At 41.7% G+C, this 19,984-nt stretch overlaps 2 protein-coding genes across 5 annotated transcripts in view; both read right to left on the minus strand.

Moving 5' to 3' along the window:
• The window catches only part of SECISBP2 (SECIS binding protein 2), a 41,993-nt gene extending 33,347 nt beyond the window's left edge, over window positions 1-8,646 (minus strand). The window contains exons 1-4 of one of the 3 annotated variants that reach the window (XM_011948019.1): window positions 8,508-8,646; window positions 7,278-7,423; window positions 1,997-2,125; window positions 1,637-1,778 (exon numbers count right to left, since the gene is read on the minus strand). In XM_011948019.1, the coding sequence (XP_011803409.1) occupies window positions 1,637-1,778; window positions 1,997-2,125; window positions 7,278-7,361 (355 nt within the window). In that variant the 5' untranslated portion in view covers window positions 7,362-7,423; window positions 8,508-8,646. Of the gene's footprint in view, window positions 1-1,636; window positions 1,779-1,996; window positions 2,247-7,277; window positions 7,424-8,048 lie in introns of all 3 variants that reach the window. The other 2 variants (XM_011948018.1, XM_011948017.1) reach the window with 2 other exon arrangements.
• A 1,781-nt stretch (window positions 8,647-10,427) lies between these two features.
• On the minus strand, window positions 10,428-15,893 carry CKS2 (CDC28 protein kinase regulatory subunit 2). Of its 2 annotated transcripts, none has more exons than XM_011948020.1 (3): window positions 15,731-15,893; window positions 11,824-11,951; window positions 10,428-10,752 (listed from the first exon to the last, which is right to left on the minus strand). In XM_011948020.1, exons 1-3 carry the CDS (start codon window positions 15,787-15,789, stop codon window positions 10,700-10,702), a joined length of 240 nt encoding a protein of 79 aa, XP_011803410.1. In that variant the 5' UTR covers window positions 15,790-15,893; the 3' UTR covers window positions 10,428-10,699. The 2 variants fall into 2 exon arrangements, with proteins under 2 accessions (XP_011803410.1, XP_011803411.1); XM_011948021.1 differs by having other exon boundaries at window positions 15,737-15,887.
• Window positions 15,894-19,984: the final 4,091 nt, after the last annotated feature.

Consider the following 19,984-nt stretch of genomic DNA (forward strand, 5'->3'; position numbering starts at 1 on the left):
GGGAGGCTGAGGCACAAGAATTGCTTGAACTTGGGAGGCAGAGGTTGGAGTGAGCGAGCCAAGATAGCGCCACTGCACTCCAGCCTGTGTAACACAGTGAGACTATGTCTCAAAAAACAAACCAAAATGACAAAAGGAAAAGTATAAAGCAGCTTCAAGTATAAAGCAGCTTCAAGCAGGTGTCTCAGGAGGGATTCCAGAACAAGGCATTGTTATCACAGGAGATGACAGTTCCATGCATGTTACTGTCCCTGAAGACCTTCCAGTGGGACGAGATGTGGAGGTGGAAGACAGTGATACAGATGATCCTGACCCTGTACAGGCCTAGGCTAATGTGTGTGGTTGTGTCTTCGTTTTTAATTAAAAAGTGTAGAAAGTTAAAAAAAAAAATTAAATAGAAAAAAGCTAATAGAATAAGGATGTAAAGAAAGAATTTTTTGTCCAAGTCAAATATTTTTGGTTTTTCTGCATGTTTGTATTTTATTACAAAAGGTAAGTATTATTACAAGAGTCAGAAAGTTAAAAAAACTAAAAATTTATAAAGTAAAAAAGTTACAATAAGCTAAGATTAATTACTGAAAAAAATACTTTTATAAATTTCATGTAGCCTAAGTGTATAATGTTTAGAAAGTCTACAATAGTGTACAGTAATGCCCTAGGCCTTCACATTCACACACCACTCACTCACTGAATCACCCAGAGCAACTTCCAGTTCTGCCAGCTCCATCCACAGTAAGTGCCCTATACAGGTAAAATATTTTGTATCTTTTTACTATATTTTTACTGTACCTTTTCTATATTTTGATACACAAATACTTACCACTATGTTACCATTGCCTACAGTATTCAGTGCAGTAATATGATATAAAGGTTTATAACCTAGGAACAATAGGCTATATCATATAGCCTAGCTAGGTAGTCGGCTATACCATCTAGCTCTGTGTAAGTACATTCTAAATGCTCCCACAATGACGAAATCACCTAAGGGCACATTTCTCAGAATGTGTCCCCATCAGTAAGTGAGGCATAACTGTAACGCTAAGGCTGATGAAATAGTTACCTTAACCTGACTGTGCAGCTGGGCATTTTAATTTTTCTTAATATACATTTTAGAGTATTGCAAATTTAAAGGGACTCTAATGAATTTTCTGTGCTAGTAAACTTTCCATCTTTCAGTTTGCTGGAATAAACCAGAGGGAAGCAGGTAGCATAAACTGCATAACCTCTTTCACATCTTTCTCCTGAAATGCAATGGATAAGGTAGGCTGCAGCTTCATGAAGTCCCTCATTTAATAAGACCAGAGTTATTACAGTTAACAGTTAAAACATCCCTTGAACCAGATGGTTTATCAGTGAAGTCAATGAAAAGAGAAAAATGTATATACCAAATAATACAAATTATAGGCACTTAAGATCCCACAATGCAACCCGTACCAAATAATTATCCCATCCCTGGGAAGAAAGACCTCTAGAATTGCTTAGGAAGTCGGACGCCCTAAGCTGTGTCAGGCCCAGTTCTCATTTCTTGGAGCAGTCATAATGAACAAGCCCACAGAAACAGCCGTATACACAGCAGGCATGTCTCTGGGGCACATAGGGTAGGCTGGCGTTATACTACATAGTTGGTTATTTTTACCTGATTTCAAACTATTCTCAGCATAAATGGACAAATGATGTGAACCTCTAGCTGATTTTATCTCAGATGATATAGTTCCATCAGTTCTTTCACTGTCAAACTTTTGCTGATCATACGTTTTTTTCTCATCATAGGTTTTTTTCTGCAGGAAAGATTAAAAAGCAACATGAAATAAAATCACCACTATAAAAAGTTTAAAGTACCAAAATATTAAGTATTCATAATTCAATCATTTTTTAAAAGGTTAAATACAAAAAAATACACAGTGCTTAAATATGATGTACAAATTTACCATTTCTTTACATTTTAAACATTAAAGCAACCAACTAAACGACACAACAAAACGACATCACTACTCACCTTAAACAGAGCTTTCATTTCTTGTGGGAGAGAGCACACGTTCTCATTTCGATGCTTCACTGTTTGAAAACTTCGGTAACAACTGGGTTGGTTATAATGATACTGGGAGCCAGGCACTGAGTAAACATTCTGTGTGGAGTCAAGGGTATAAGGAGAATAGGCATATGGATGAAGAGTTATCTCAGAAGATAAATACTGAGGTGGAAAAGTTGAAGCTCCAAAGGCCATGTCTTCAGTATATATTTTCTGCCTAAGTAAAAAGTGTAAACTTTAGTTGCAGATTTCATACTGCAAACCAAGAAACTTTTCTGTAATAAACTAATTCAAACTTAACATTTAATATTTTTGAGACCATTCACTCTAGCCTTGAAATATCCTTAATTAAAAGCCAAATAAAATCTCTGAGTGTTTCTTTCCTACAAAGAAACAGGTTGACTCTATTTTTGTCACTAATGAGCTAGAAGTCCATAAGAAACATCAACAGGGCCAGAAGATGCTCCAGCAGCTTTTCACTCAGCTGCTACCAAGTATTTGGGAAAGCCCTTTCAGCAACCTTGGCCAAAATGCCCCAAAAGACCATTCTCTCGCTGAGGGAGGACGCAATAGCCTGCAATACCTTCATCAGGCCTCCTGCAAATGGTTTTCTCCAGCCCTTCCCTGCTCCAAACCCACCATGACATCCTGCGCTTTGCTGACTGTCAGGGCCAGAGTGCAAAGGAGACACTGCATGGCACCGTGGATGGAAACTACACACTTTACTAACAAGATGGATGCCAGCTTTGAAAGTTGCTATTGCCTCAATTTATCCCAAGCTGCTAGACTGAACCAAAATATAATTTAACACTAATTTTTCCTTTTTAGCCAATTTGATACAATGCTGCAGGTTTCAACCTTTTCCCCATGAAAGCTGATACAATGACAAAATGCCAAGCAACTGATTTAAAATACAAATAGTGACCTCCTCATTCCAGCAAATGTTTCTGTTAATTTCCAGAGCTATTCCAAAATGTACCAGTACACTGAAAGGCAGAAAAATCCAAACCTAATCATGACACACCCTGTAAGACCTTCAAACTGTTACGTGGTCAGGAGCTATGAGCATAAGCACTGTTTACTAGAAATCATATTTCCAATGCGCTGCAAGTAAGAGACTATACTGAATAAGAAAGGAAGACTACAGACTCTACCTATAATGTAATAATGTTTACTGCTTTCACTTCTATCCAGAACTTAATCATATATTACCTCATCTCACTGTGTACTATTTCATGATATGTTAACTTAGATTTTCTAAGATCTTTTACTTACAGGTAAGTAACTTTAACATGAAATATTCCCAATTAAAAATCAAATAAAACCCTTTTTACTGACCTTTGTCCCACAAAACAACTGGTCTAGCACTGCTCCAAACATACAGCACTGAGGACTAGCTCTTTGTAGAAAAGAGGCTCAAAGCCTCATCCCACTGCCTACATGTTCCTGTGAATTCTGTGCTGTATTTTGTTTGTAGTTCAGAAAAGCTAGTGGGGGGCAAGTGGCAGGGAAGGTAGATAATCTGTTCTTCATAAAAGAAGATGGGTTGACAGAAAAAAAAAATGTGAAAAAGACTATTCCCAAGTCCAACAAATAGATACATGAACAGATAAATGAAATGTAGCTAAAAAGGAAAGCAGGGACAGGGTCCGTTGGTTTTGACGACTGCTGTCATCCAGGAAATTTTCAGCCAGGAGTCAGCAGACCTTGGTTGGGGTCCTAGCTCAATCACAATCCAGTTTTCCATTCTGGATAAGTCATTTGGGTTTCTGTCCACTCACTGGTCCTTCCTCCTCTGGAAAGTTGGTATTTTCCATTTCCATCCAGTGCAAACACAATTACATGCAGAAAACAACACAAAATACAAAATATCAAAGCAGTAACTCACAGCATCTGGTGTGGCTTCAAATGGCGTATCTGGGAAATTCCAGATGCCAGGAGTGGTCCAGATGACCCTAAACCCACAGTAACACATCTGTTTCTCATTCACTGTCCTACACTGCCCCATCCGCAGTAAAATCAAAATGTCTGAGTACCTGTGCAATACCTGCTGGTCTCCTGGCTCCACTTCCCTTTGCCCGTTTCCTACCAATGGCTTCCAGGTCTCCCAGGACCTCCTTCTTGCCTCTTCCTCCAGGCACCTGTTGGGTCTGGCTTGACCATCACATGACTTGAAAAGCTCCCTGGCCTGGACTTTGCTTGCCTGGCTCTCACCTGCCCTCTAAGGCTCTATCTGTGTCTTTTTCCCTGGTGCAGTCTCCTCTGCACCCTCCTCACGTCACCCATCAGACACATTCTGAGTCAGAACCTCTTATCTTTCTGCTTACAACACCCATAGATGTTGTATACCATTAGTTCTTCTCATAGCTGATCTGCTTTAACTCAAAAGCATCATTTGGTGCTAAAATTTTCACAATATATTGACGGATGGTGAAAATGCTCAACTACCTCTTGTCAACAGCAGTAGCAGTTTTGGAGAATAGCATGTTAATTCTGGTTCTGGTGCCACCTATTTGAATTAGTATGAACAAACATTTCTAGCTTCAGTTTCCCATGTGCAAAAATAACATTACATCTGCCTGCCACCTCATGGATTGTGGTAACCATGAAAGAAGTGAAAGTATACAATAATACCCAAACAAAAGGCACACATCCTCATACATGGGTGACACAGGACTTGTCACAAAGGATATACTATGACAACGGACATTACTTGGAACAAACTTGTTTGCATAGGCAAATTTGATTATTATGTCAGTAAATAATCAGTATTTTCCAAACATGGCAAATGTTATCTGTCAGACTACTTCTAATTTCTTTGTCTTGTCCTATAACATAAATATGGAAGAGTCTGGTATGTTCATTTTCATCTCCATCACTTCAAAACTATGGAAGACTTTCAATAATTAATCCCAAACAAATAAATGAGTATCCTTGAGTGCACTGTGAAAGGTACTGGAGGACAGATTCTGGAAAAGGTTACTATACCTTCTTTAAGGAAAGATGAGGGAAGGGGACACACAAAGATGACTTAGGATGCTATGTAGTTGAATAAGTAAAAAAAAAAAAAAAAAAGGAAATAGTTGTTTCAGAAACTTCTATCCCTTTTGTCACAGCAGCAAGAGATCTCCATTTACATGTAATCTTGACTATAGCAATGCAATTTTTAATCTATATTAGAATTGCCCAGATAATCAATTCTCAACTATGTGAAGTCTCATTATTTCATGCCCACTTTAAAGGCTCTTTTCCTTTCTAACTCTTCCTCTTCAACTTAATGCCTTCCTTATCCTTGTTTTCTTGCCAGGCATGAATACTTTTCCTTGGTCATAAATCAAAGCTAAAAAAAAAAAAATAAGAGAGTTAAGAAAACTTTTTTTTTTTTTGAGACAGAGTCATGCTCTGTTTCCCAAGCTGGAGTGCAGTGGCGTAGTCTCGGCTCACTGCAACCTCCATCTCTCAGGTTCAAGCAATTCTCTGCCTCAGCCTTCCGAGTAACTGGGATTACAGGTGCCTGCCACCACAACTGGCTAATTTTTGTATTTTTGTAGTAGAGATGGCGTTTCACCATCTTGGCCAGGCTGGTCTTGAACTCCTAACCTCGTGATCCAACCGCCTCGGCCTCCCAAAGTGCTGGGATTACTGGCGTGAGCCACCACGCCCGGCCAAGAAAACTAATTTTTAAATTCAGCACTGCCCATTCTTGAGTCTCTGATTAGTCTCCACTCACGTTACTGCCAAAATGTTGCTTCAGCCACGTGAATGTTTTCCACTACTATTTTGAGTAACTGGAATATCACCTAGCAGATGGCTTTGAGCTATTGTCACTGACATATATTTTTGCATTTTGTTATGTGAGACACTCAAGGTAGGGAACAATTCAGGTGAGACCCATGCCAAACTCCCCTTTCTAATGGATGAAATGCAGTGGAAAAATAGGGTATTCCTACCAAAGACCAAATTCCAGCACATAAAGGTAGTGTTTCAACTTTTGTCAAAAAAACCACAACTTTAAGTATTTCCTAAATACACCAGACAACTCAATGATTTTCTTATTCATCATAATTCTCATTCTTGCAAATATAATTCTAGAATTTATATACAGTACAAACTATTTTCAATCACACCATGCAGGCACAAATAAAAGGAAACAAGTTTGAATCATATTGAAGAATAAAGCACAAGGATTCTTAAATTAGAACTACACCTGATGCAAATCTTAAAAATAGATCTACAAATAAATCTACACAATTACGTGAAAGATTAATATGTTTTTTGTCTAAATTCAGCTACAAAAGGAAGCCATTTTGTAAATACCTAGAGAATGAATCTTGAGAATGAAAAAGAAAATGTAAGGAAAAATGTAAGCCTTCTTTCAACTCAAATTTAGAAGAACTTAAACCTGAAATGTGTAAAATTCATTTCCATATAACAGATATAAAGTAAAATGGTGGAAAGCAAAAGTCAACAATTTCCAAAATATCCACGCAGAGGCAGCTATGGTTGCTAGTCCCCTTCCTTTCCCTGAACAAGATTTTAAAACGTTAACCTTAAAAATGAGGAGTATGTTTATTTGGTCCTTCCTTTGCCCTTCCTTCCACATTTCATCTTCCATTAGATACATGATATATATTTAAACCACATGAACAAATGAACCTTGAAACGGGATTTTTTTTTGTTTTGTTTTAGACAGAGCCTTGCTCTGTCAACAAGGTTTGAGTGTAGTGGTGCGATCTCGGCCCACTGCAACCTCTGCCTCCCGCGTTCAAGGGATACTCCTGTCCCAGTCTCCCGAATAGCTGGGATTATAGGTGGCCGCCACCACACCTGGTTAATTTTTGTATTTTTGTGGAGACAGGGTTTCACCATATTGGCCAGGCTGGTCTTGAACTCCTGACCTCAGGTGATTGATTCACCCGCCTCAGTCTCCCAAAGTGCTAGAATTACAGGTGTGAGGCACAGCGCCTGGCCTGAAACTGCATTTCTTACTAACAAATGCAATGCAGTCTCTATCGCTTCTTTGCTGAAAATAACAATGAATAGGAAGGAAAAAAAGGGGAGTTAAAGCTTCTGTTTTTTGGCACAGTATACAGTTAAGTTGTGCTACTGGCTCAGACTCTTCTTGACTGAAGAGCATTCTCTGCCATCTGCAGAACTTTAGAGCAGTAACTGCCGAGTATTTGAAAGTCTGATCACCATTAAATCCAAAAAGCAAGTCCCTAGGCAAGACATTTAGAAAGATACATACTCGGTCACTGGTGGTTCCTGAACAAACGGATAGTATGTGGCTGCAGAGCTGGGGAAGACACATGCTTCTGAGGACTCTAACCATGTCACATTGAGCCCGGCAAATCTGGGGACAAATGGTTTGACATCTGCTGATAACTTGATGCCCTGAGGAAAAAAATGAGGTTTTGGCTACAAACATTCAGAGATCAAGCAAGTGTAAACAAACAAAAAACCCAAGAGGTGTTCCTAATAGCCCCAGAAATGTTCCCGATGTTGTTTTAACACTTCTGCCTCGTAAAGACAAACACCTGCTTGCTAACGATTTCTCCCCAATGCTTTTTTTGTTAGAAAAGGCAGTAGTCCACAAACATCAAGACTGAAAAATAAGGACAACCAATTCAAGTGGAAATAAAATTTAACCCAGGTTATACAGTTAAGATCACATCTGATAACGTTTCCGCAATTTTAACCTTGGAATAAGGGTGTTTTACCAGAGATTCACTTAGAAATAACAGAACTGTAGAAGGCACACAGTACAACTACTGCAGTCAAATATACACGTGGAATGTTTAACTATAGCACCCAAAACACACTGCAGACGTTTATTTCCATTACATTTTCTTGAAAAAGTTGCACAAAAGTATATGCATTTTACTCATGAATCCCTAAGTCTTGCTTTATTGAAATACCAAACCTTGCTTTGCCAGAAAATACTATCACCACCAGCCTTTGAAATTTGAACTCAATAGACTTCTTTCTTTAGTTTTTAGTTACTTCGTAAGACATTGACTTTCACCGAGAATTTTATGGGTCTAAAAATAATGCATGCGATCTCCAGGGCGCCTTCTAGTGATAATGCTGAGTACGCAGACCGGAGAACAACGTTCAGAAAAACGCATGGTCCTTTAAAACAATCTATCCATTCCCAAGAGCGCGGGAAGCTCGCCAGAGTCCCCCCGCCCCGACTGCGGGGAGCGCGGGGCTGGGCCTCAGTCACTGCGCTTGGTGACATCGCACCGTAGACGCGGCGCTAACTGTGGGCGGGGTCTGCGGCCGCTGACCACCACCCCAAGGCGGACACTGGGCGGGGCGCGAAGATCGCGGCCACCCGGTAGGGCGCTCCCGTGCCGTCACCAGCATCCGACCCACGCCCACTGGACCAGCCCCGTCACCGCCCGAGGCCCCAGTGCGAGGCAGGCCGACGGGCTGAGGCTGCCGAGAGAGTCCCCGTCGGTCTGACGGCCCTTACCTCGCTTTCGGGCTCCCGCGGCCCCTCCGACGCCATGGCGCGAGGCGCGGAGGAGGCCGCCTCAGGGAGACCAGCACCGGCTGTCGGCTGGCCTGACAGACACAGCGTTTCCGCCTTCACAGGCGACGCCAGGAAGTGCGTCACAGAAAAGCGACAGAGCCTCCCCCTTCCTTCCGGCCGGAAGTACGTGGCGGCAGCGGCACTGGACCTGCGCGGGCTGCACGTGGAGGGCTGTGGGGAGCTTGCGGGAAATGCGGATCCCCAAGTCTTCTGGGCTGGGGACTCATCGTAGCTTACGGGAGTCTGAGATCTGCCTTTTATTGCTGGGATATTCGAGATAGTCTCCACCAAGGCAGCAGCGACTAGAAACTGAGAGGCTGTGATTTACTCTTGTCCCCTGGGCCTCAGAAGTCTAGCGTTAGGACGGGATGGGCTAGTCCGGAAAGGCCTCTCGCTGAGGTGACCTTTGAGCAGTCGCCTGAAGAGGAGGAAGATTTACTAATAAGGAAACTGAGGAGGCCAACATTACTCCCACCCCCGCCACTGCCTTTCCCTAAATTTCCCTCAAGATTGGTGACTTAGAGGAATTGCATACCCTGTAGATCCTACAAACCTGGAAAGCCTACAAGACCCTATTGGTATCCTAAATTTCTAGAAACGTTGTTTGTAGGTAGCCACAGAAAATAATTTAAATCGCCGCTCGGTTTCTTTCGAAAATTAAAAAAAGTGGTAAGACGTGGTCAAGAGATAGAATAGTATAATTTTCACGAGGAAAAAAAACAGTTCTACACAGAGCAAATTCGTTCAATACTGTGAGAAATGTATAAGGTGCAGCAGGGATAGGTTGACCGAAAGTACAGGGAAGAATGCAGTGGATTTCAATAGATGGAGGAGGAACTTCCCTCACTCAAAGGCTTGGAGGAAAGTGCAAGTGGGTTTAAGGGACAGAAAATGTCAGCAAAATGGGCCATTTGAGGAATGGGGATTAGGTTGAGGCAAATTGTAGGTTTCCTCTGTCCCTTGCACAGACTTTTATTAACTCTACCATTGAATACCAAGTATTTCAAGCAAGTGAGACAGGTGCAGTTCCAGATTTTTCAGATTTCTGTTCAGGTCTCAGTTCACTACACAGCCTCTAGCAGAAGTGAACCTTAGGGTCTGGGCCAGCAGGAATTTATGCTGGAAGTTGAGGGGTAGCTGTCACCTTTCTTTCAGCACTATTGGGTCTACCCGAAAGTGTAATGAAGTTTAATTTTGTCATTTCTGTTGGTTACCCGGTACACATCCTGTGGTGGTGGCAGTGAGGTGGGGGAAGTAGATTCTAGGTTGCTGCTAATCACAACCTTCAAAATTTATTGCGCTCATGTGTAAAGACACCCTTTCTTAATCAAGGGACCTGATGTATGCTGGCTGCTTATTTGTTTCTATAGCATAGCAATTAATTAAACAGCCTATATCTGCATCTAACTCTGAAAACACTTTCCTAGAAGTTAAAAAGGCAAAGGTGTTTTACACAGTGTTTTTGAACCTTTAAAAATGTGGTGTTACTTTATAGGAAACATTATCCCTACCTTGGAAATGTAGACGAGGATAAAAAAGTTAAGAGGTTTCTCCCAAGACCACTAGTGGCCAGTGACAGTGAAGTAGCCCAGATAGTATTAATTTGGGCTTTCCTGTTCTAGCCAATTCTCTAGGAATTCAAGAGGTAAAATCTACTTTGGCTTTAAACATATCCCTGGTTCTTAATTTCTTCATTAAGTGAATTAAATGGTATCCAGATCATACCACGCTGTTTTAAACTCATTTAACATGATCTTTAAGGTAAGTTAACTTCCTCAGAGCTAAAACTGTAACACTGAAATCAATTTCAATAGTCACAAATTAACTGTAAGAAAATATACCTCAAAAACTTGAAAGTGATAAATGCAACATACAAACTTTATTGAACAAAAGTAACAGGTAAAGTCAAACAGGCACTTAAGAGAAAAACTGACTGGAAGAACTTTTATCTTAAACATCTTACAGAAACCTACTTGCAGTTGCATTTAACTGAGCTTTGTTGCTGTGAAGAATACAGCTCATGCACAGGTATGGATGAAAGATTTGTACATTTCTCAAGTATTCACTGAATACTACCTTATATACACATATACATTAAATTTGAAAAAGATGTGATGATCCCCAGATAAACTTCATTTTTGTTGATCTTTTGGAAGAGGTCGTCTAAAGAGAAGAATATGTGGTTCTGTGGAAAGAAAATGTTTTGAATCATTTTAATATGGTTTTCATATACTCATCAGAAATTCAAAAGCATTCTCAACTAAGCCAGAATACAATAAACTGAGTCCACTATTAACTGGTTTGACGTATCTAAAATGAATTTTACTTCAAAGTTACTGTCTACAGTAAATAGATAAAAAGTAAAAAGATTACCTCTTTATAGGGAAAAACACCTCTTTCAAATCACCTACAGGATCTCATACTAATGCTCATCCCCACAGATTCTGTTTCAATAGGTGGGGCACAGAAATCTACACTTAAGTTATTCAGTTGCTTTTGTATTATCTGGACTGAATTCTAACAGGATTACGTATCTCAATCCCAAGAAAGCAATGAGTTCTTTCAGAGTTTTCAATGCAATGTTTTAACAGCAGAGTAGAAAGCACAATAGTTTTAGTTCCACCTACTTCAACTTCAATAGTATGTCTTCAAATTTTGTTCAAAACATTATAAATGCTGTAAGTCAGATTTACTGATAACCCAAAAATAGAATTTAACCCACATTGTTTTAGTTTAGAAAACTCACAAAGTTTAAGTAGAGTTTACTATTTAATACCTGAACAACTTTTTGTTAATACCACATAATAGCGTTAAGATACCCATAAGCACATTTGAGTTCACATGCTATTACCTCATTTAAACTTCATGTGGTAGATATCCTTTAAGAGGGCTGAAGAGGGAATCACTTTAAATTAAATCAATTTCCACACACAGAAAAGAACACTTGTCTTAGGATATATTTATGGTAAAATGCTTTGGGATACTGTTAACGATACAGATTTTAAAATATCTTTTTTTAGTTCTTACATTATTTTCCAAGTAGAATAATGTGTTACTTTCACTCCTGTGGTATTTTATTTTACCATAAAATTGGATCTCTCTCCAGGGTCAAGAAATAAGTCATTTAAAAAAACTAACTTATCAGAAGAGTTACTTTGAGATATCAGTTGATGTCAATGATATTTTTAAAATTTTGACAACCATAACCACCAATATTTCAACAATTACTGCTCTACTATAATATAGCAAAGCTTACCTGGCTCATGAATCATGTAATGAACCCAGCCTAGACTCTGTTGGACACCAAGTCTCCTCCACTCCTCTTCAGACATCAGATGAGTTTTAGGTACTTGTTTGGAAAGTTCTCTGGGTAACATAACATGCCTGTTAAAAGATACAGCCAAGTATTAGTCCAGTGCCTTTTCTACAACTGTTGCTTTATACATGTACCTTTAGTAACTCTGTTGCTTTAATATTGAGAATTACACTCTACTACCTTTAATTCTGATGTGATGGCCTATGTTCAAATTAGGGAGCTAAGAGTGCGCAATCCAAAAGCAGAAGGCATTTTCCTTAGGATTCATCTTTTTCTCTTACCAGAGAATGCTTACCAGTTGCCTTAATCTTCTTCAGGAATAGAACCCCAAAATAGAAGTTGAGCATATGGTTAACCAGCTTCCAAATCATAAGCCAACAAGATATAAGAAAATGTGTAACTTATTATGAAAAGTTTGCTCAAAGGGAAAGAACATGCTGAACTCTTATTTTTCTCCTTCTTGTTGAATGTACATTAATACGATCAAGGAGCCAGAGCAGGAGTCTAGGACCACAGAAGCAACAGTAAATTGAGAACGGTAAAGCAACAAGAGGTAAGGACCCAGCCTACTCCCTGACTGGAGAGCTGTTATCCGTGTCCCAGATTATTAGACTTTTATGTAAGGAAAAAGTGTAAGTTACAGTTAATTTGGGTTTCCTCTTCCCAACACTAGCTTTGTAGTAACTACCAGTCCTTGTATGCTCCAGAAGTTGCTTTATACTTCAAGAACTGTCTTCAGAATTAAAAACAGAAAAGCACTAAGTGCACATACACATTGTGTGCAACCTCAGTTTTCCAATTAACTTATTGACCTTTATCCAAAACTTACATTGTTCAGTTTCTTAGGCAAGCATGGAATAACCTTCAAAGTTAAACTGTATGAGTTCTCAAAAACAAATCTGTATCATTAAGAGTATCCCAAAGCATTCTGTCAAAGATTTGCCAGACAAATCTCCTTCCCCAAATTGAGTAAGAATTTTTACTCAATTACCATAAAAAGGATTTTATAAAAGTCACAATTCTCAGCCCCATATTTACCATCTCCAGTAGTAGCAACAGTTTTATACTGAACCATCCATAACCACCAACCCAAATTTTTAACCAGTGTAAGTAAGATATGTCTGTGAGTCAGTTGGATGGGAATGAATGAGGTGCAATCTTGTCACTTTCTGAGACGCAGTAAACTGAACCCCTAACCCATTATAAGCACCCAGCTGTCATCAACTTAAATTTTAGTCTGGTTGGTTAAGTACCAATTTACTTGCAGGGCAAAGTGAGCCTCAGAAAAATTCTATTATGTTGCTAGATTGCCTTAAGGCCACCAAGTCATGGCTTACTACCATAATTTGCAGAGTTTTCACCAATTCCAGTGAACTATATGGTGTTCTTTGTAATTCTTCCACCCACATTCTTTAAATGCTGCTTTAACATCTAACTTTTAAGCCTCTACAAATAATCTGTTATCTTATTTCTATCTTCTATATTGTTGATTATTCTCAAAGAGAAATGTAGTGCTTTTGTACCTTTTGTCTTTCAAATTTACAGAGTACATAAATCTACCAACAAGTTATTTAGATAGAAGTTACCACCCTTCTCCATAAACATGGAAACAGGCTCTCCTCCATCAGGGTTTCTTTATAAAGGAAAACTGTTTAAGTAGCATCAAGCCCATATGAGTCGTCTACCTATATTTTGCCACACAGAGTTTTCAAACTACACGTCAGGAAAATTTTTCCAAAATCTAACGTTTATTTCAGTTGAAGAGCAAAATAGTGCAAGTATTACTAATTTGTAAACCTGCCCAGAGAAATTACCAGTTTTTCTCCTGTGAAAACAGACTTCCATGATGTAGGGGTGGGGGCACCCACTGTTACGCTCTTAGAAACATTAAGACCTTCACGTAAAAGGACTAGGAAATTAAGTTTGCAATTAAGAAAAATCAAAGAAAGATACAGATAACTGCACACTGGGAAAAATAAATACTACCCTTTGAAGTTTACATTGCATGCTGCACCATTACCTATTAATACAAACCACCCTAGACTCATGCCTTAGCAGTATATTATCACTAGTTTCCCCTTTAAAATTATCTGTGGAAATTACTATCCTGTTTCATAAAGGTTAATATCAGCCTTGGCCAATTAATGCCAGCTCTAATTTTTATTGGATTAAAATAAATCACTTCAGATATGTAAACTTTCTTCATTACCACACACAAATCATTTGAGTGTATTAAAACTAAAAAATGGACCTACTGCCATCAGAAAGAAGTCTGAGAAATAGCTTCACTTACTTTCAATATTATGGCCTAAAAGAAACTTGTACCAACTCTTAAATCCTTATCCTAAACATTTGGCACCAGATGTGTTTCAGAATAATTCTCCAGGTTTTAGTAAGGTTATTAAGGTTTACATTGTATTCATTATCGGATATCCTCAATATAGCTCTTGATTAGCATCACATAATTGAACACTGTGCCAGCATATTACACGATTAGAACTGTATAGTTATTACTATAAAGTTAAGACAATCTACTTGAAATTTACCTACACCCAGAAAAACATGGTATTTTTCTAGCTAGGAATACAAAAGGGTGCAATTATTACTACCCATAGAAATCTTCAGTATTCCTCATGTGAAAACAGACTTCCATGCTACTAGGGAGGGGGAGAAAAAGAGAAACCACCCACTGTTTTGTTCTTTCTTCCTTAAATAGCATTCGTAGAAATCTAACCTACAAGGGCAGCAGACAGAAAACAAGGTCACAACTTGGCCAACGATGGCATGGGCTTTATCTCCCCTAAATCTTGGTAGTATCCCAGAACGTAGCGTTCTAGTCACTACCTAGTAAGAAAAAGGGGTTAACTGGTCTCTGAAGCCACGCCCTAAATGAAGTGTCCCGCACACAAGAAGGACAACAAATTTTAAATGTCCCTACCCGCTTTCCCCCAGTCTAGTTTAATTGGGGGACAGGGACATTTAAAATTTGTCTAATTGTACTGATCGGTTACAGTCACTACGTTCTGGTACATCGCTTCAGGACTCAAACGCAAAAGTTCCTCGAAGCCCAAAATTTGGCCAGTGTAGACTAGCAGAAAATAATGCCGAAAGTCCACTCAAGTTCTTAATCGGCCTTAAAATGAAACTCCTTTAATAATGCCCTCAATTGTATGACTGCGGCTAATATATAATGGCCCAAATCACCATCCCCAGTAAACATTTTCGAATCCCCATCAAGCTCATTTTCGGGGGGTCGCCCCCAAAGCTTATTCTTAAACCACTCACTTCAAAAACAAGAAAAAGAGAAGTGTGTTCCTCTCTGTTAACGGATGAAAATTACCACTCTAAACCACAAACTAGTAAAAGTTGCATCACCTCGTCAGAAACAGGGAAAGTGTGTGACACGGTGCGAACGGAAAAGGACGGCACCAAGCGGGTTTTCCTGGGCTGGTTCAAAGAACTGGAACTGAGACCAGTTACTGAACGGCCTAATTACTTCTGCCACGGCCGAGAAAAAAGTGACCGGATGGTCACTCCGCGTGGCCGAGGACCCCGGGACCCCCAAGTTGCGCTGGTTCCTACCCGGGCACCAAACGCGGCCCCGTGGCCGCTCTTCCCTCACCCTCCGCGCACACCGAACAAAGGCCCAATCGGCCGGGCGCGCCAGGCACCCAACCATGGCCGACTACGCGGGGCACCAGGTGGCCGCGACCCCAAACCCCGGCCCTCGCCCTCGGGCTCCGCCCCCCAGACCCTGGGCCCCACCCGACCCTGTTACGCCTTGGTGGCCCCGCCCGCGGGGGCCCTAGCTGAGAGAGCCGACTTGGGGTCTGAGAAAGCCGCCCACCGGTACTCGTAGTGTTCGTCGAAGTACTTGTCCGAGTAGTAGATCTGCTTGTGGGCCATCCTGCTGGCGCGCTGCCGAAAATGAGAGAGCGCGAAAAGCTGGAGCAGCAGTCGACACGTCCACGTCCAGGCAAATCAACGACTAGCCAGAGACTAACGACCGCAGTCCCAACGATCCCGATTTGAATCCGACAGCCCGCCGCCGATTGGACAGCAGCGCCGACCAATCGCCTTCTGCGGAAGTCAGCCGGCTGCCAGCCTATCGTCGCCCCCGCCTCACGAAGTACGCTTCCCTGGTCAGCCAATCAGAGATCTGTTGCGAGGTTGCCCGCGGGAAGAAGTGGAGACTATGTACCGCACGGGGGCGGGAGCGCCCTTGACGGGCAGGGGCGTGGCCAGAGGAGGGCGGAGTCTGGACGTTAAGCGTCGCAGAGAGCGTGCGCAGGAACGTGGAACGTTCCAGGACAAGGAACCGTTGGGGCGGAGGACCTGAGGGTGGAGCGAGGTATCACGGGGTTTGTTGATGACGTATCGGTCGAGGCCGGAAGCGTGGGCCACAGGACTTTGAGCGGAAGCTGTAGATCTTGCGCGGTGATGGCGCCCCTCGTGACGCCTTGTATCCCCTCAGGCTCGAGCCAGGAGCTTAGGTCCGCTTTGAGAAATAGTAAAAGGCAGAAAGGCTCCGCGTTATGAGAGGGAGGGGGGCTGCGCGGTCGGCTGGGTGAGAGGAGTGCCGGGCGGCCGCGTCGTGGCTGTGTCCGGGGCTGCCTTGAGCAGCCGACCGGTCCGCAGCCTCGTGCACTTACTGAGTTTGCGGCCTGGCCGGTGAGGGGCTCTTGGTGTCCCCCAGACGAGTGTGTGGAGAATGGAGCCTGCAGAGCCACGCATAGAGAGAGGGCGGGAGCCGGCTTGGCGGCGCAGTCACTCCGGAGGCCCACGTGGAGTTTCCCTTAAGCCCAGAAATTCCAGACAGGCCTGAGCAAGAGCTAGACCCCGTCTCTAAAAAGAAAGAAAAAAGAAATGGGCCAGAGACCCAGGATGCTTGTTGTAGCCTAACCTAATGTTCAAAACCAAGGCAGACCCAAGCCACGGAAAGCTTGAGGGATTAAAATAACATTCTGCAGCGGCAGAGAATACCAATGCTAATTCTTGGATAAGGGGATTTAAAATGATGTTAAACTACTTCTGTTTTTTTTAATACTGACCCTAGTTTAAAAACATTTGTTCATATAAAAAAGTTACTGGAAGAAACTTATAGATGTAAGTGGTGGTTATTTTTATGCGATAGAATTAGAAGTGATCTTTTTGGTATTTTTTCACGTTTTCCACAATGAGCACGTGCCATTTTTATATTAATTTCTTTTTATGCGGAATGCTCCAGCGCAATACAGGCTAGTGGGCTCAGGGTGGCTGTGACTAAGTGACATAGACGGGGTGACTTAGACAAAGTCTCCAGACTAGAGGCTGGAAGTGAGAGGTCCGGGCACCCTTTTCCACGCTGCAGACCACGGACTTCTCCAGGGTTCTGAACAAGTGAGGAGACAGGCCCTCTAAGGACATTTGTATTCTCCAGGGTGAGGGCCCCATGCTCATGACTGTGTAATCTGGATTACCTCCCAAAGGCCCCACCTCCTAACTTCCTAATACAATGACTTGGAGGAAGAGGGTGTTTGGAATTTCCTTTTTTTTTTTTCCTGGAGATGGAGTCTCACTTTGTTGCTCAAGCTGGAGTGCAGTGGTGTGATCTGGGCTCACTGCAACCTCCCCCTCCCAGGTTCAAGCCATTCTGCCTCCGCCTCCAGAGCAGCTGGGATTACAGGCCACCGCCACCACGCCCAGCTAGTTTTGGTATTTTTGGTAGAAACGAGTTTTCACCATTTTGGCCAGGCTGGTCTCGAACTCCTAACCTCAAGTTATCTGACCACCCAAAGTGCTGGGATTGTCAGAGGCAAGTGAACCAGAGCAACTCCATCTTAAACAGGAGCTGGGTAAGATGAGGCTAAAACTTACTGGGCTGCATTCCCAGACAGTTAAGGCATTCTAAGTTACATGATGAAATGGGAGGTCAGCACAAAATATAGGTCATAAAGACCTTGCTGATAAAACAGGTTGCAGTAAAGAAGCGGGCTAAAACGCACCAAAACCAAAATGGCGAGGAGAGTGACCTCTGGTCCTCCTCGCTGCTACACTCCCACCAGCGCCATGACAGTTTACAAATGCTATGGCAACGTCAGGAGGTTACCCTATATGGTCCAAAAAGGGGAGGCATGAATAATCCATCCCTTGTTTAGCTTATCATAAAAAAAAAAACTCTAAAAATGGGCAACCAGCAGCCCTTGGCTGTTCTGTCTGTGGAGTAGCCATCCTTTTATTCCTTTACTTTCTTAATAAACTTACTTTCAGTTTGCACTGCGGACTCACCCTGAATTCTTTCTTGCACCAGATCCAAGAATTCTCTCTTGGGATCTGGAGCCGACCCCTTTCCTGTAACAGAATTACAGGAGTGAGCCACAGCACCTGGCCTGGAATTTCCACGCACGATTTGGTGAGTAGGAGCAGACACAAACATTCGTTCACACGTGATGGACTCCTTCAGGTCTCAGATTAAGGATTTCATTTTCTGAAAGGCCTTCCTTAATTACCTTCTCTAGAGAAAGTTCCTCAATTTCCCCATTATGCCCTTGCCACCGACTCCGGTTGGCTTCCCTCCCGCTGTTGCAATTGTATGTTTGCTTAGGAGGTGTTTGTCTCCCTATCTGCACTATAAAATACTCGCTGTTAGTGAGCCAAGATTGAGCCACTGCACTCCAGCCTGGGCGACAAAGCAAGACTCCGTCTCAAAACAAAACTCTGTGTGAAGTTAGTGTAGAGTCCATGTCTGTTTTGTTCACCATGCAGTGCCCAGCACATAGTAGAATCCCTTGCACATAAGCACACAATAAGAAGTAAATTTTAGGCACAGTATAATAACATAAGCGTAATTAGATATAATAATTACTATGATGACAAAAATGTGAATAAACTGTTAAGGAAAATGGACAAGGAAATTACTTTCTGGCAGAACCTGGAGGGAAAAAAAACTTCCTAGGAGATATATTTTTAAGTAAATGTACAGGTGCTCGTTAATTTACAATGGGATTGCATCCTGACAAGTCAAAAAAAATTGTAAGTTGGACCATTGTAAGTCAAGGACCATCTGCATTGTGAGAATTTCAAACACATGGTATAATATAATCAGCTCCCATGTATAGGCTGTGCATCCTTAATCTGAAAATCCGAAATGCTCCAAAAGTCCAAAATGTTGAACAACACTGACACGAGCTCAAAGGATATGCTCACTGGAGCACTTCAGATTTCAGATTTTCCAATTAGATATACTGAACTGGTAAATAAAATGCCAATATTCCAAATTCCAAAAAACCCTGAAACACTTCTGGTCCCAAGTGCTTTGGGTAAGGGATACTCGACTTGTTCCAGTCATTTAGCTTCAGCAATTTCCATTTGCCAATCATGTTTCATCTGTTCCCCTTTAACTTTTTTTCCCTAGAATGTTACTGAAGAGATCTCAGATATGTCAGTTCACTCCTGAATAAAACTTTTCAGTGTATCTCTGTGTTTATGGTGTGCATCTCAGGAAAATTTTTTAAAAAATACTTAACCACGTCATTATTACACTTAGAGGTCCTTAATACTCTTTGATAGCTGTTTTAGACTCACATTCCCCTGACTGCCCCACCAAAGCTTTTTACAGTTAGTTTGTTTAACTCTGCTTTCAAACTTGGGCCTACATCTTTCATTTTGTTACTGTCTCTTTTTTTTTTTGAGATGGGGTTTCACTCTTATTGCCCAGGCTGGAGTGCAATGGCACGATCTCTGCTCACCGCAGTCTCCGCCTCCTGGGTTCAAGCAATTCTCCTGCCTCAGCCTCCCGAGTAGCTGGGATTACAGGTGCCCACCACTACATCCAGCTAATTTTGTATTTTTAGCAGATGCGGGGTTTCTCTATGTTGGTCAGTCTGGTCTCAAACTCCCAACCTCAGATGATGTGGGCACCTCAACCTCCCAAAGTGCTGGCATTACAGGCGTGAGCCACCGCACCCAGCCACATTTTGTTATTGTCCCTTTTAGTGTTCTTTAAACAACCCCCTGACCTCTACCTACATAGACACCCTCCCCAGACACACCCCTGCCACCTTTTTTAGCATCAGTTCGTCAAACCAGGTCATTTTTGCCTGTGGAACATTCCACATTCTGG

Source organism: Colobus angolensis, unplaced genomic scaffold (assembly GCF_000951035.1).
Source record: "Colobus angolensis palliatus isolate OR3802 unplaced genomic scaffold, Cang.pa_1.0 Scaffold272, whole genome shotgun sequence".
Taxonomy (NCBI): Eukaryota; Metazoa; Chordata; class Mammalia; order Primates; family Cercopithecidae; genus Colobus; species Colobus angolensis.

Excerpts from the sequence above, each read along its gene's own strand:
- CKS2 (XM_011948020.1), bottom strand. The coding sequence starts at position 15,789 with ATGGCCCACAAGCAGATCTACTACTCGGACAAGTACTTCGACGAACAC. Across the intron at positions 11,952-15,730 it reads GACGAACACTACGAGTACCG|GCATGTTATGTTACCCAGAG; the intron begins GTGGGCGGCTTT and ends ATCTTTTAACAG. Across the intron at positions 10,753-11,823 it reads TTACATGATTCATGAGCCAG|AACCACATATTCTTCTCTTT; the intron begins GTAAGCTTTGCT and ends TTCTTTCCACAG.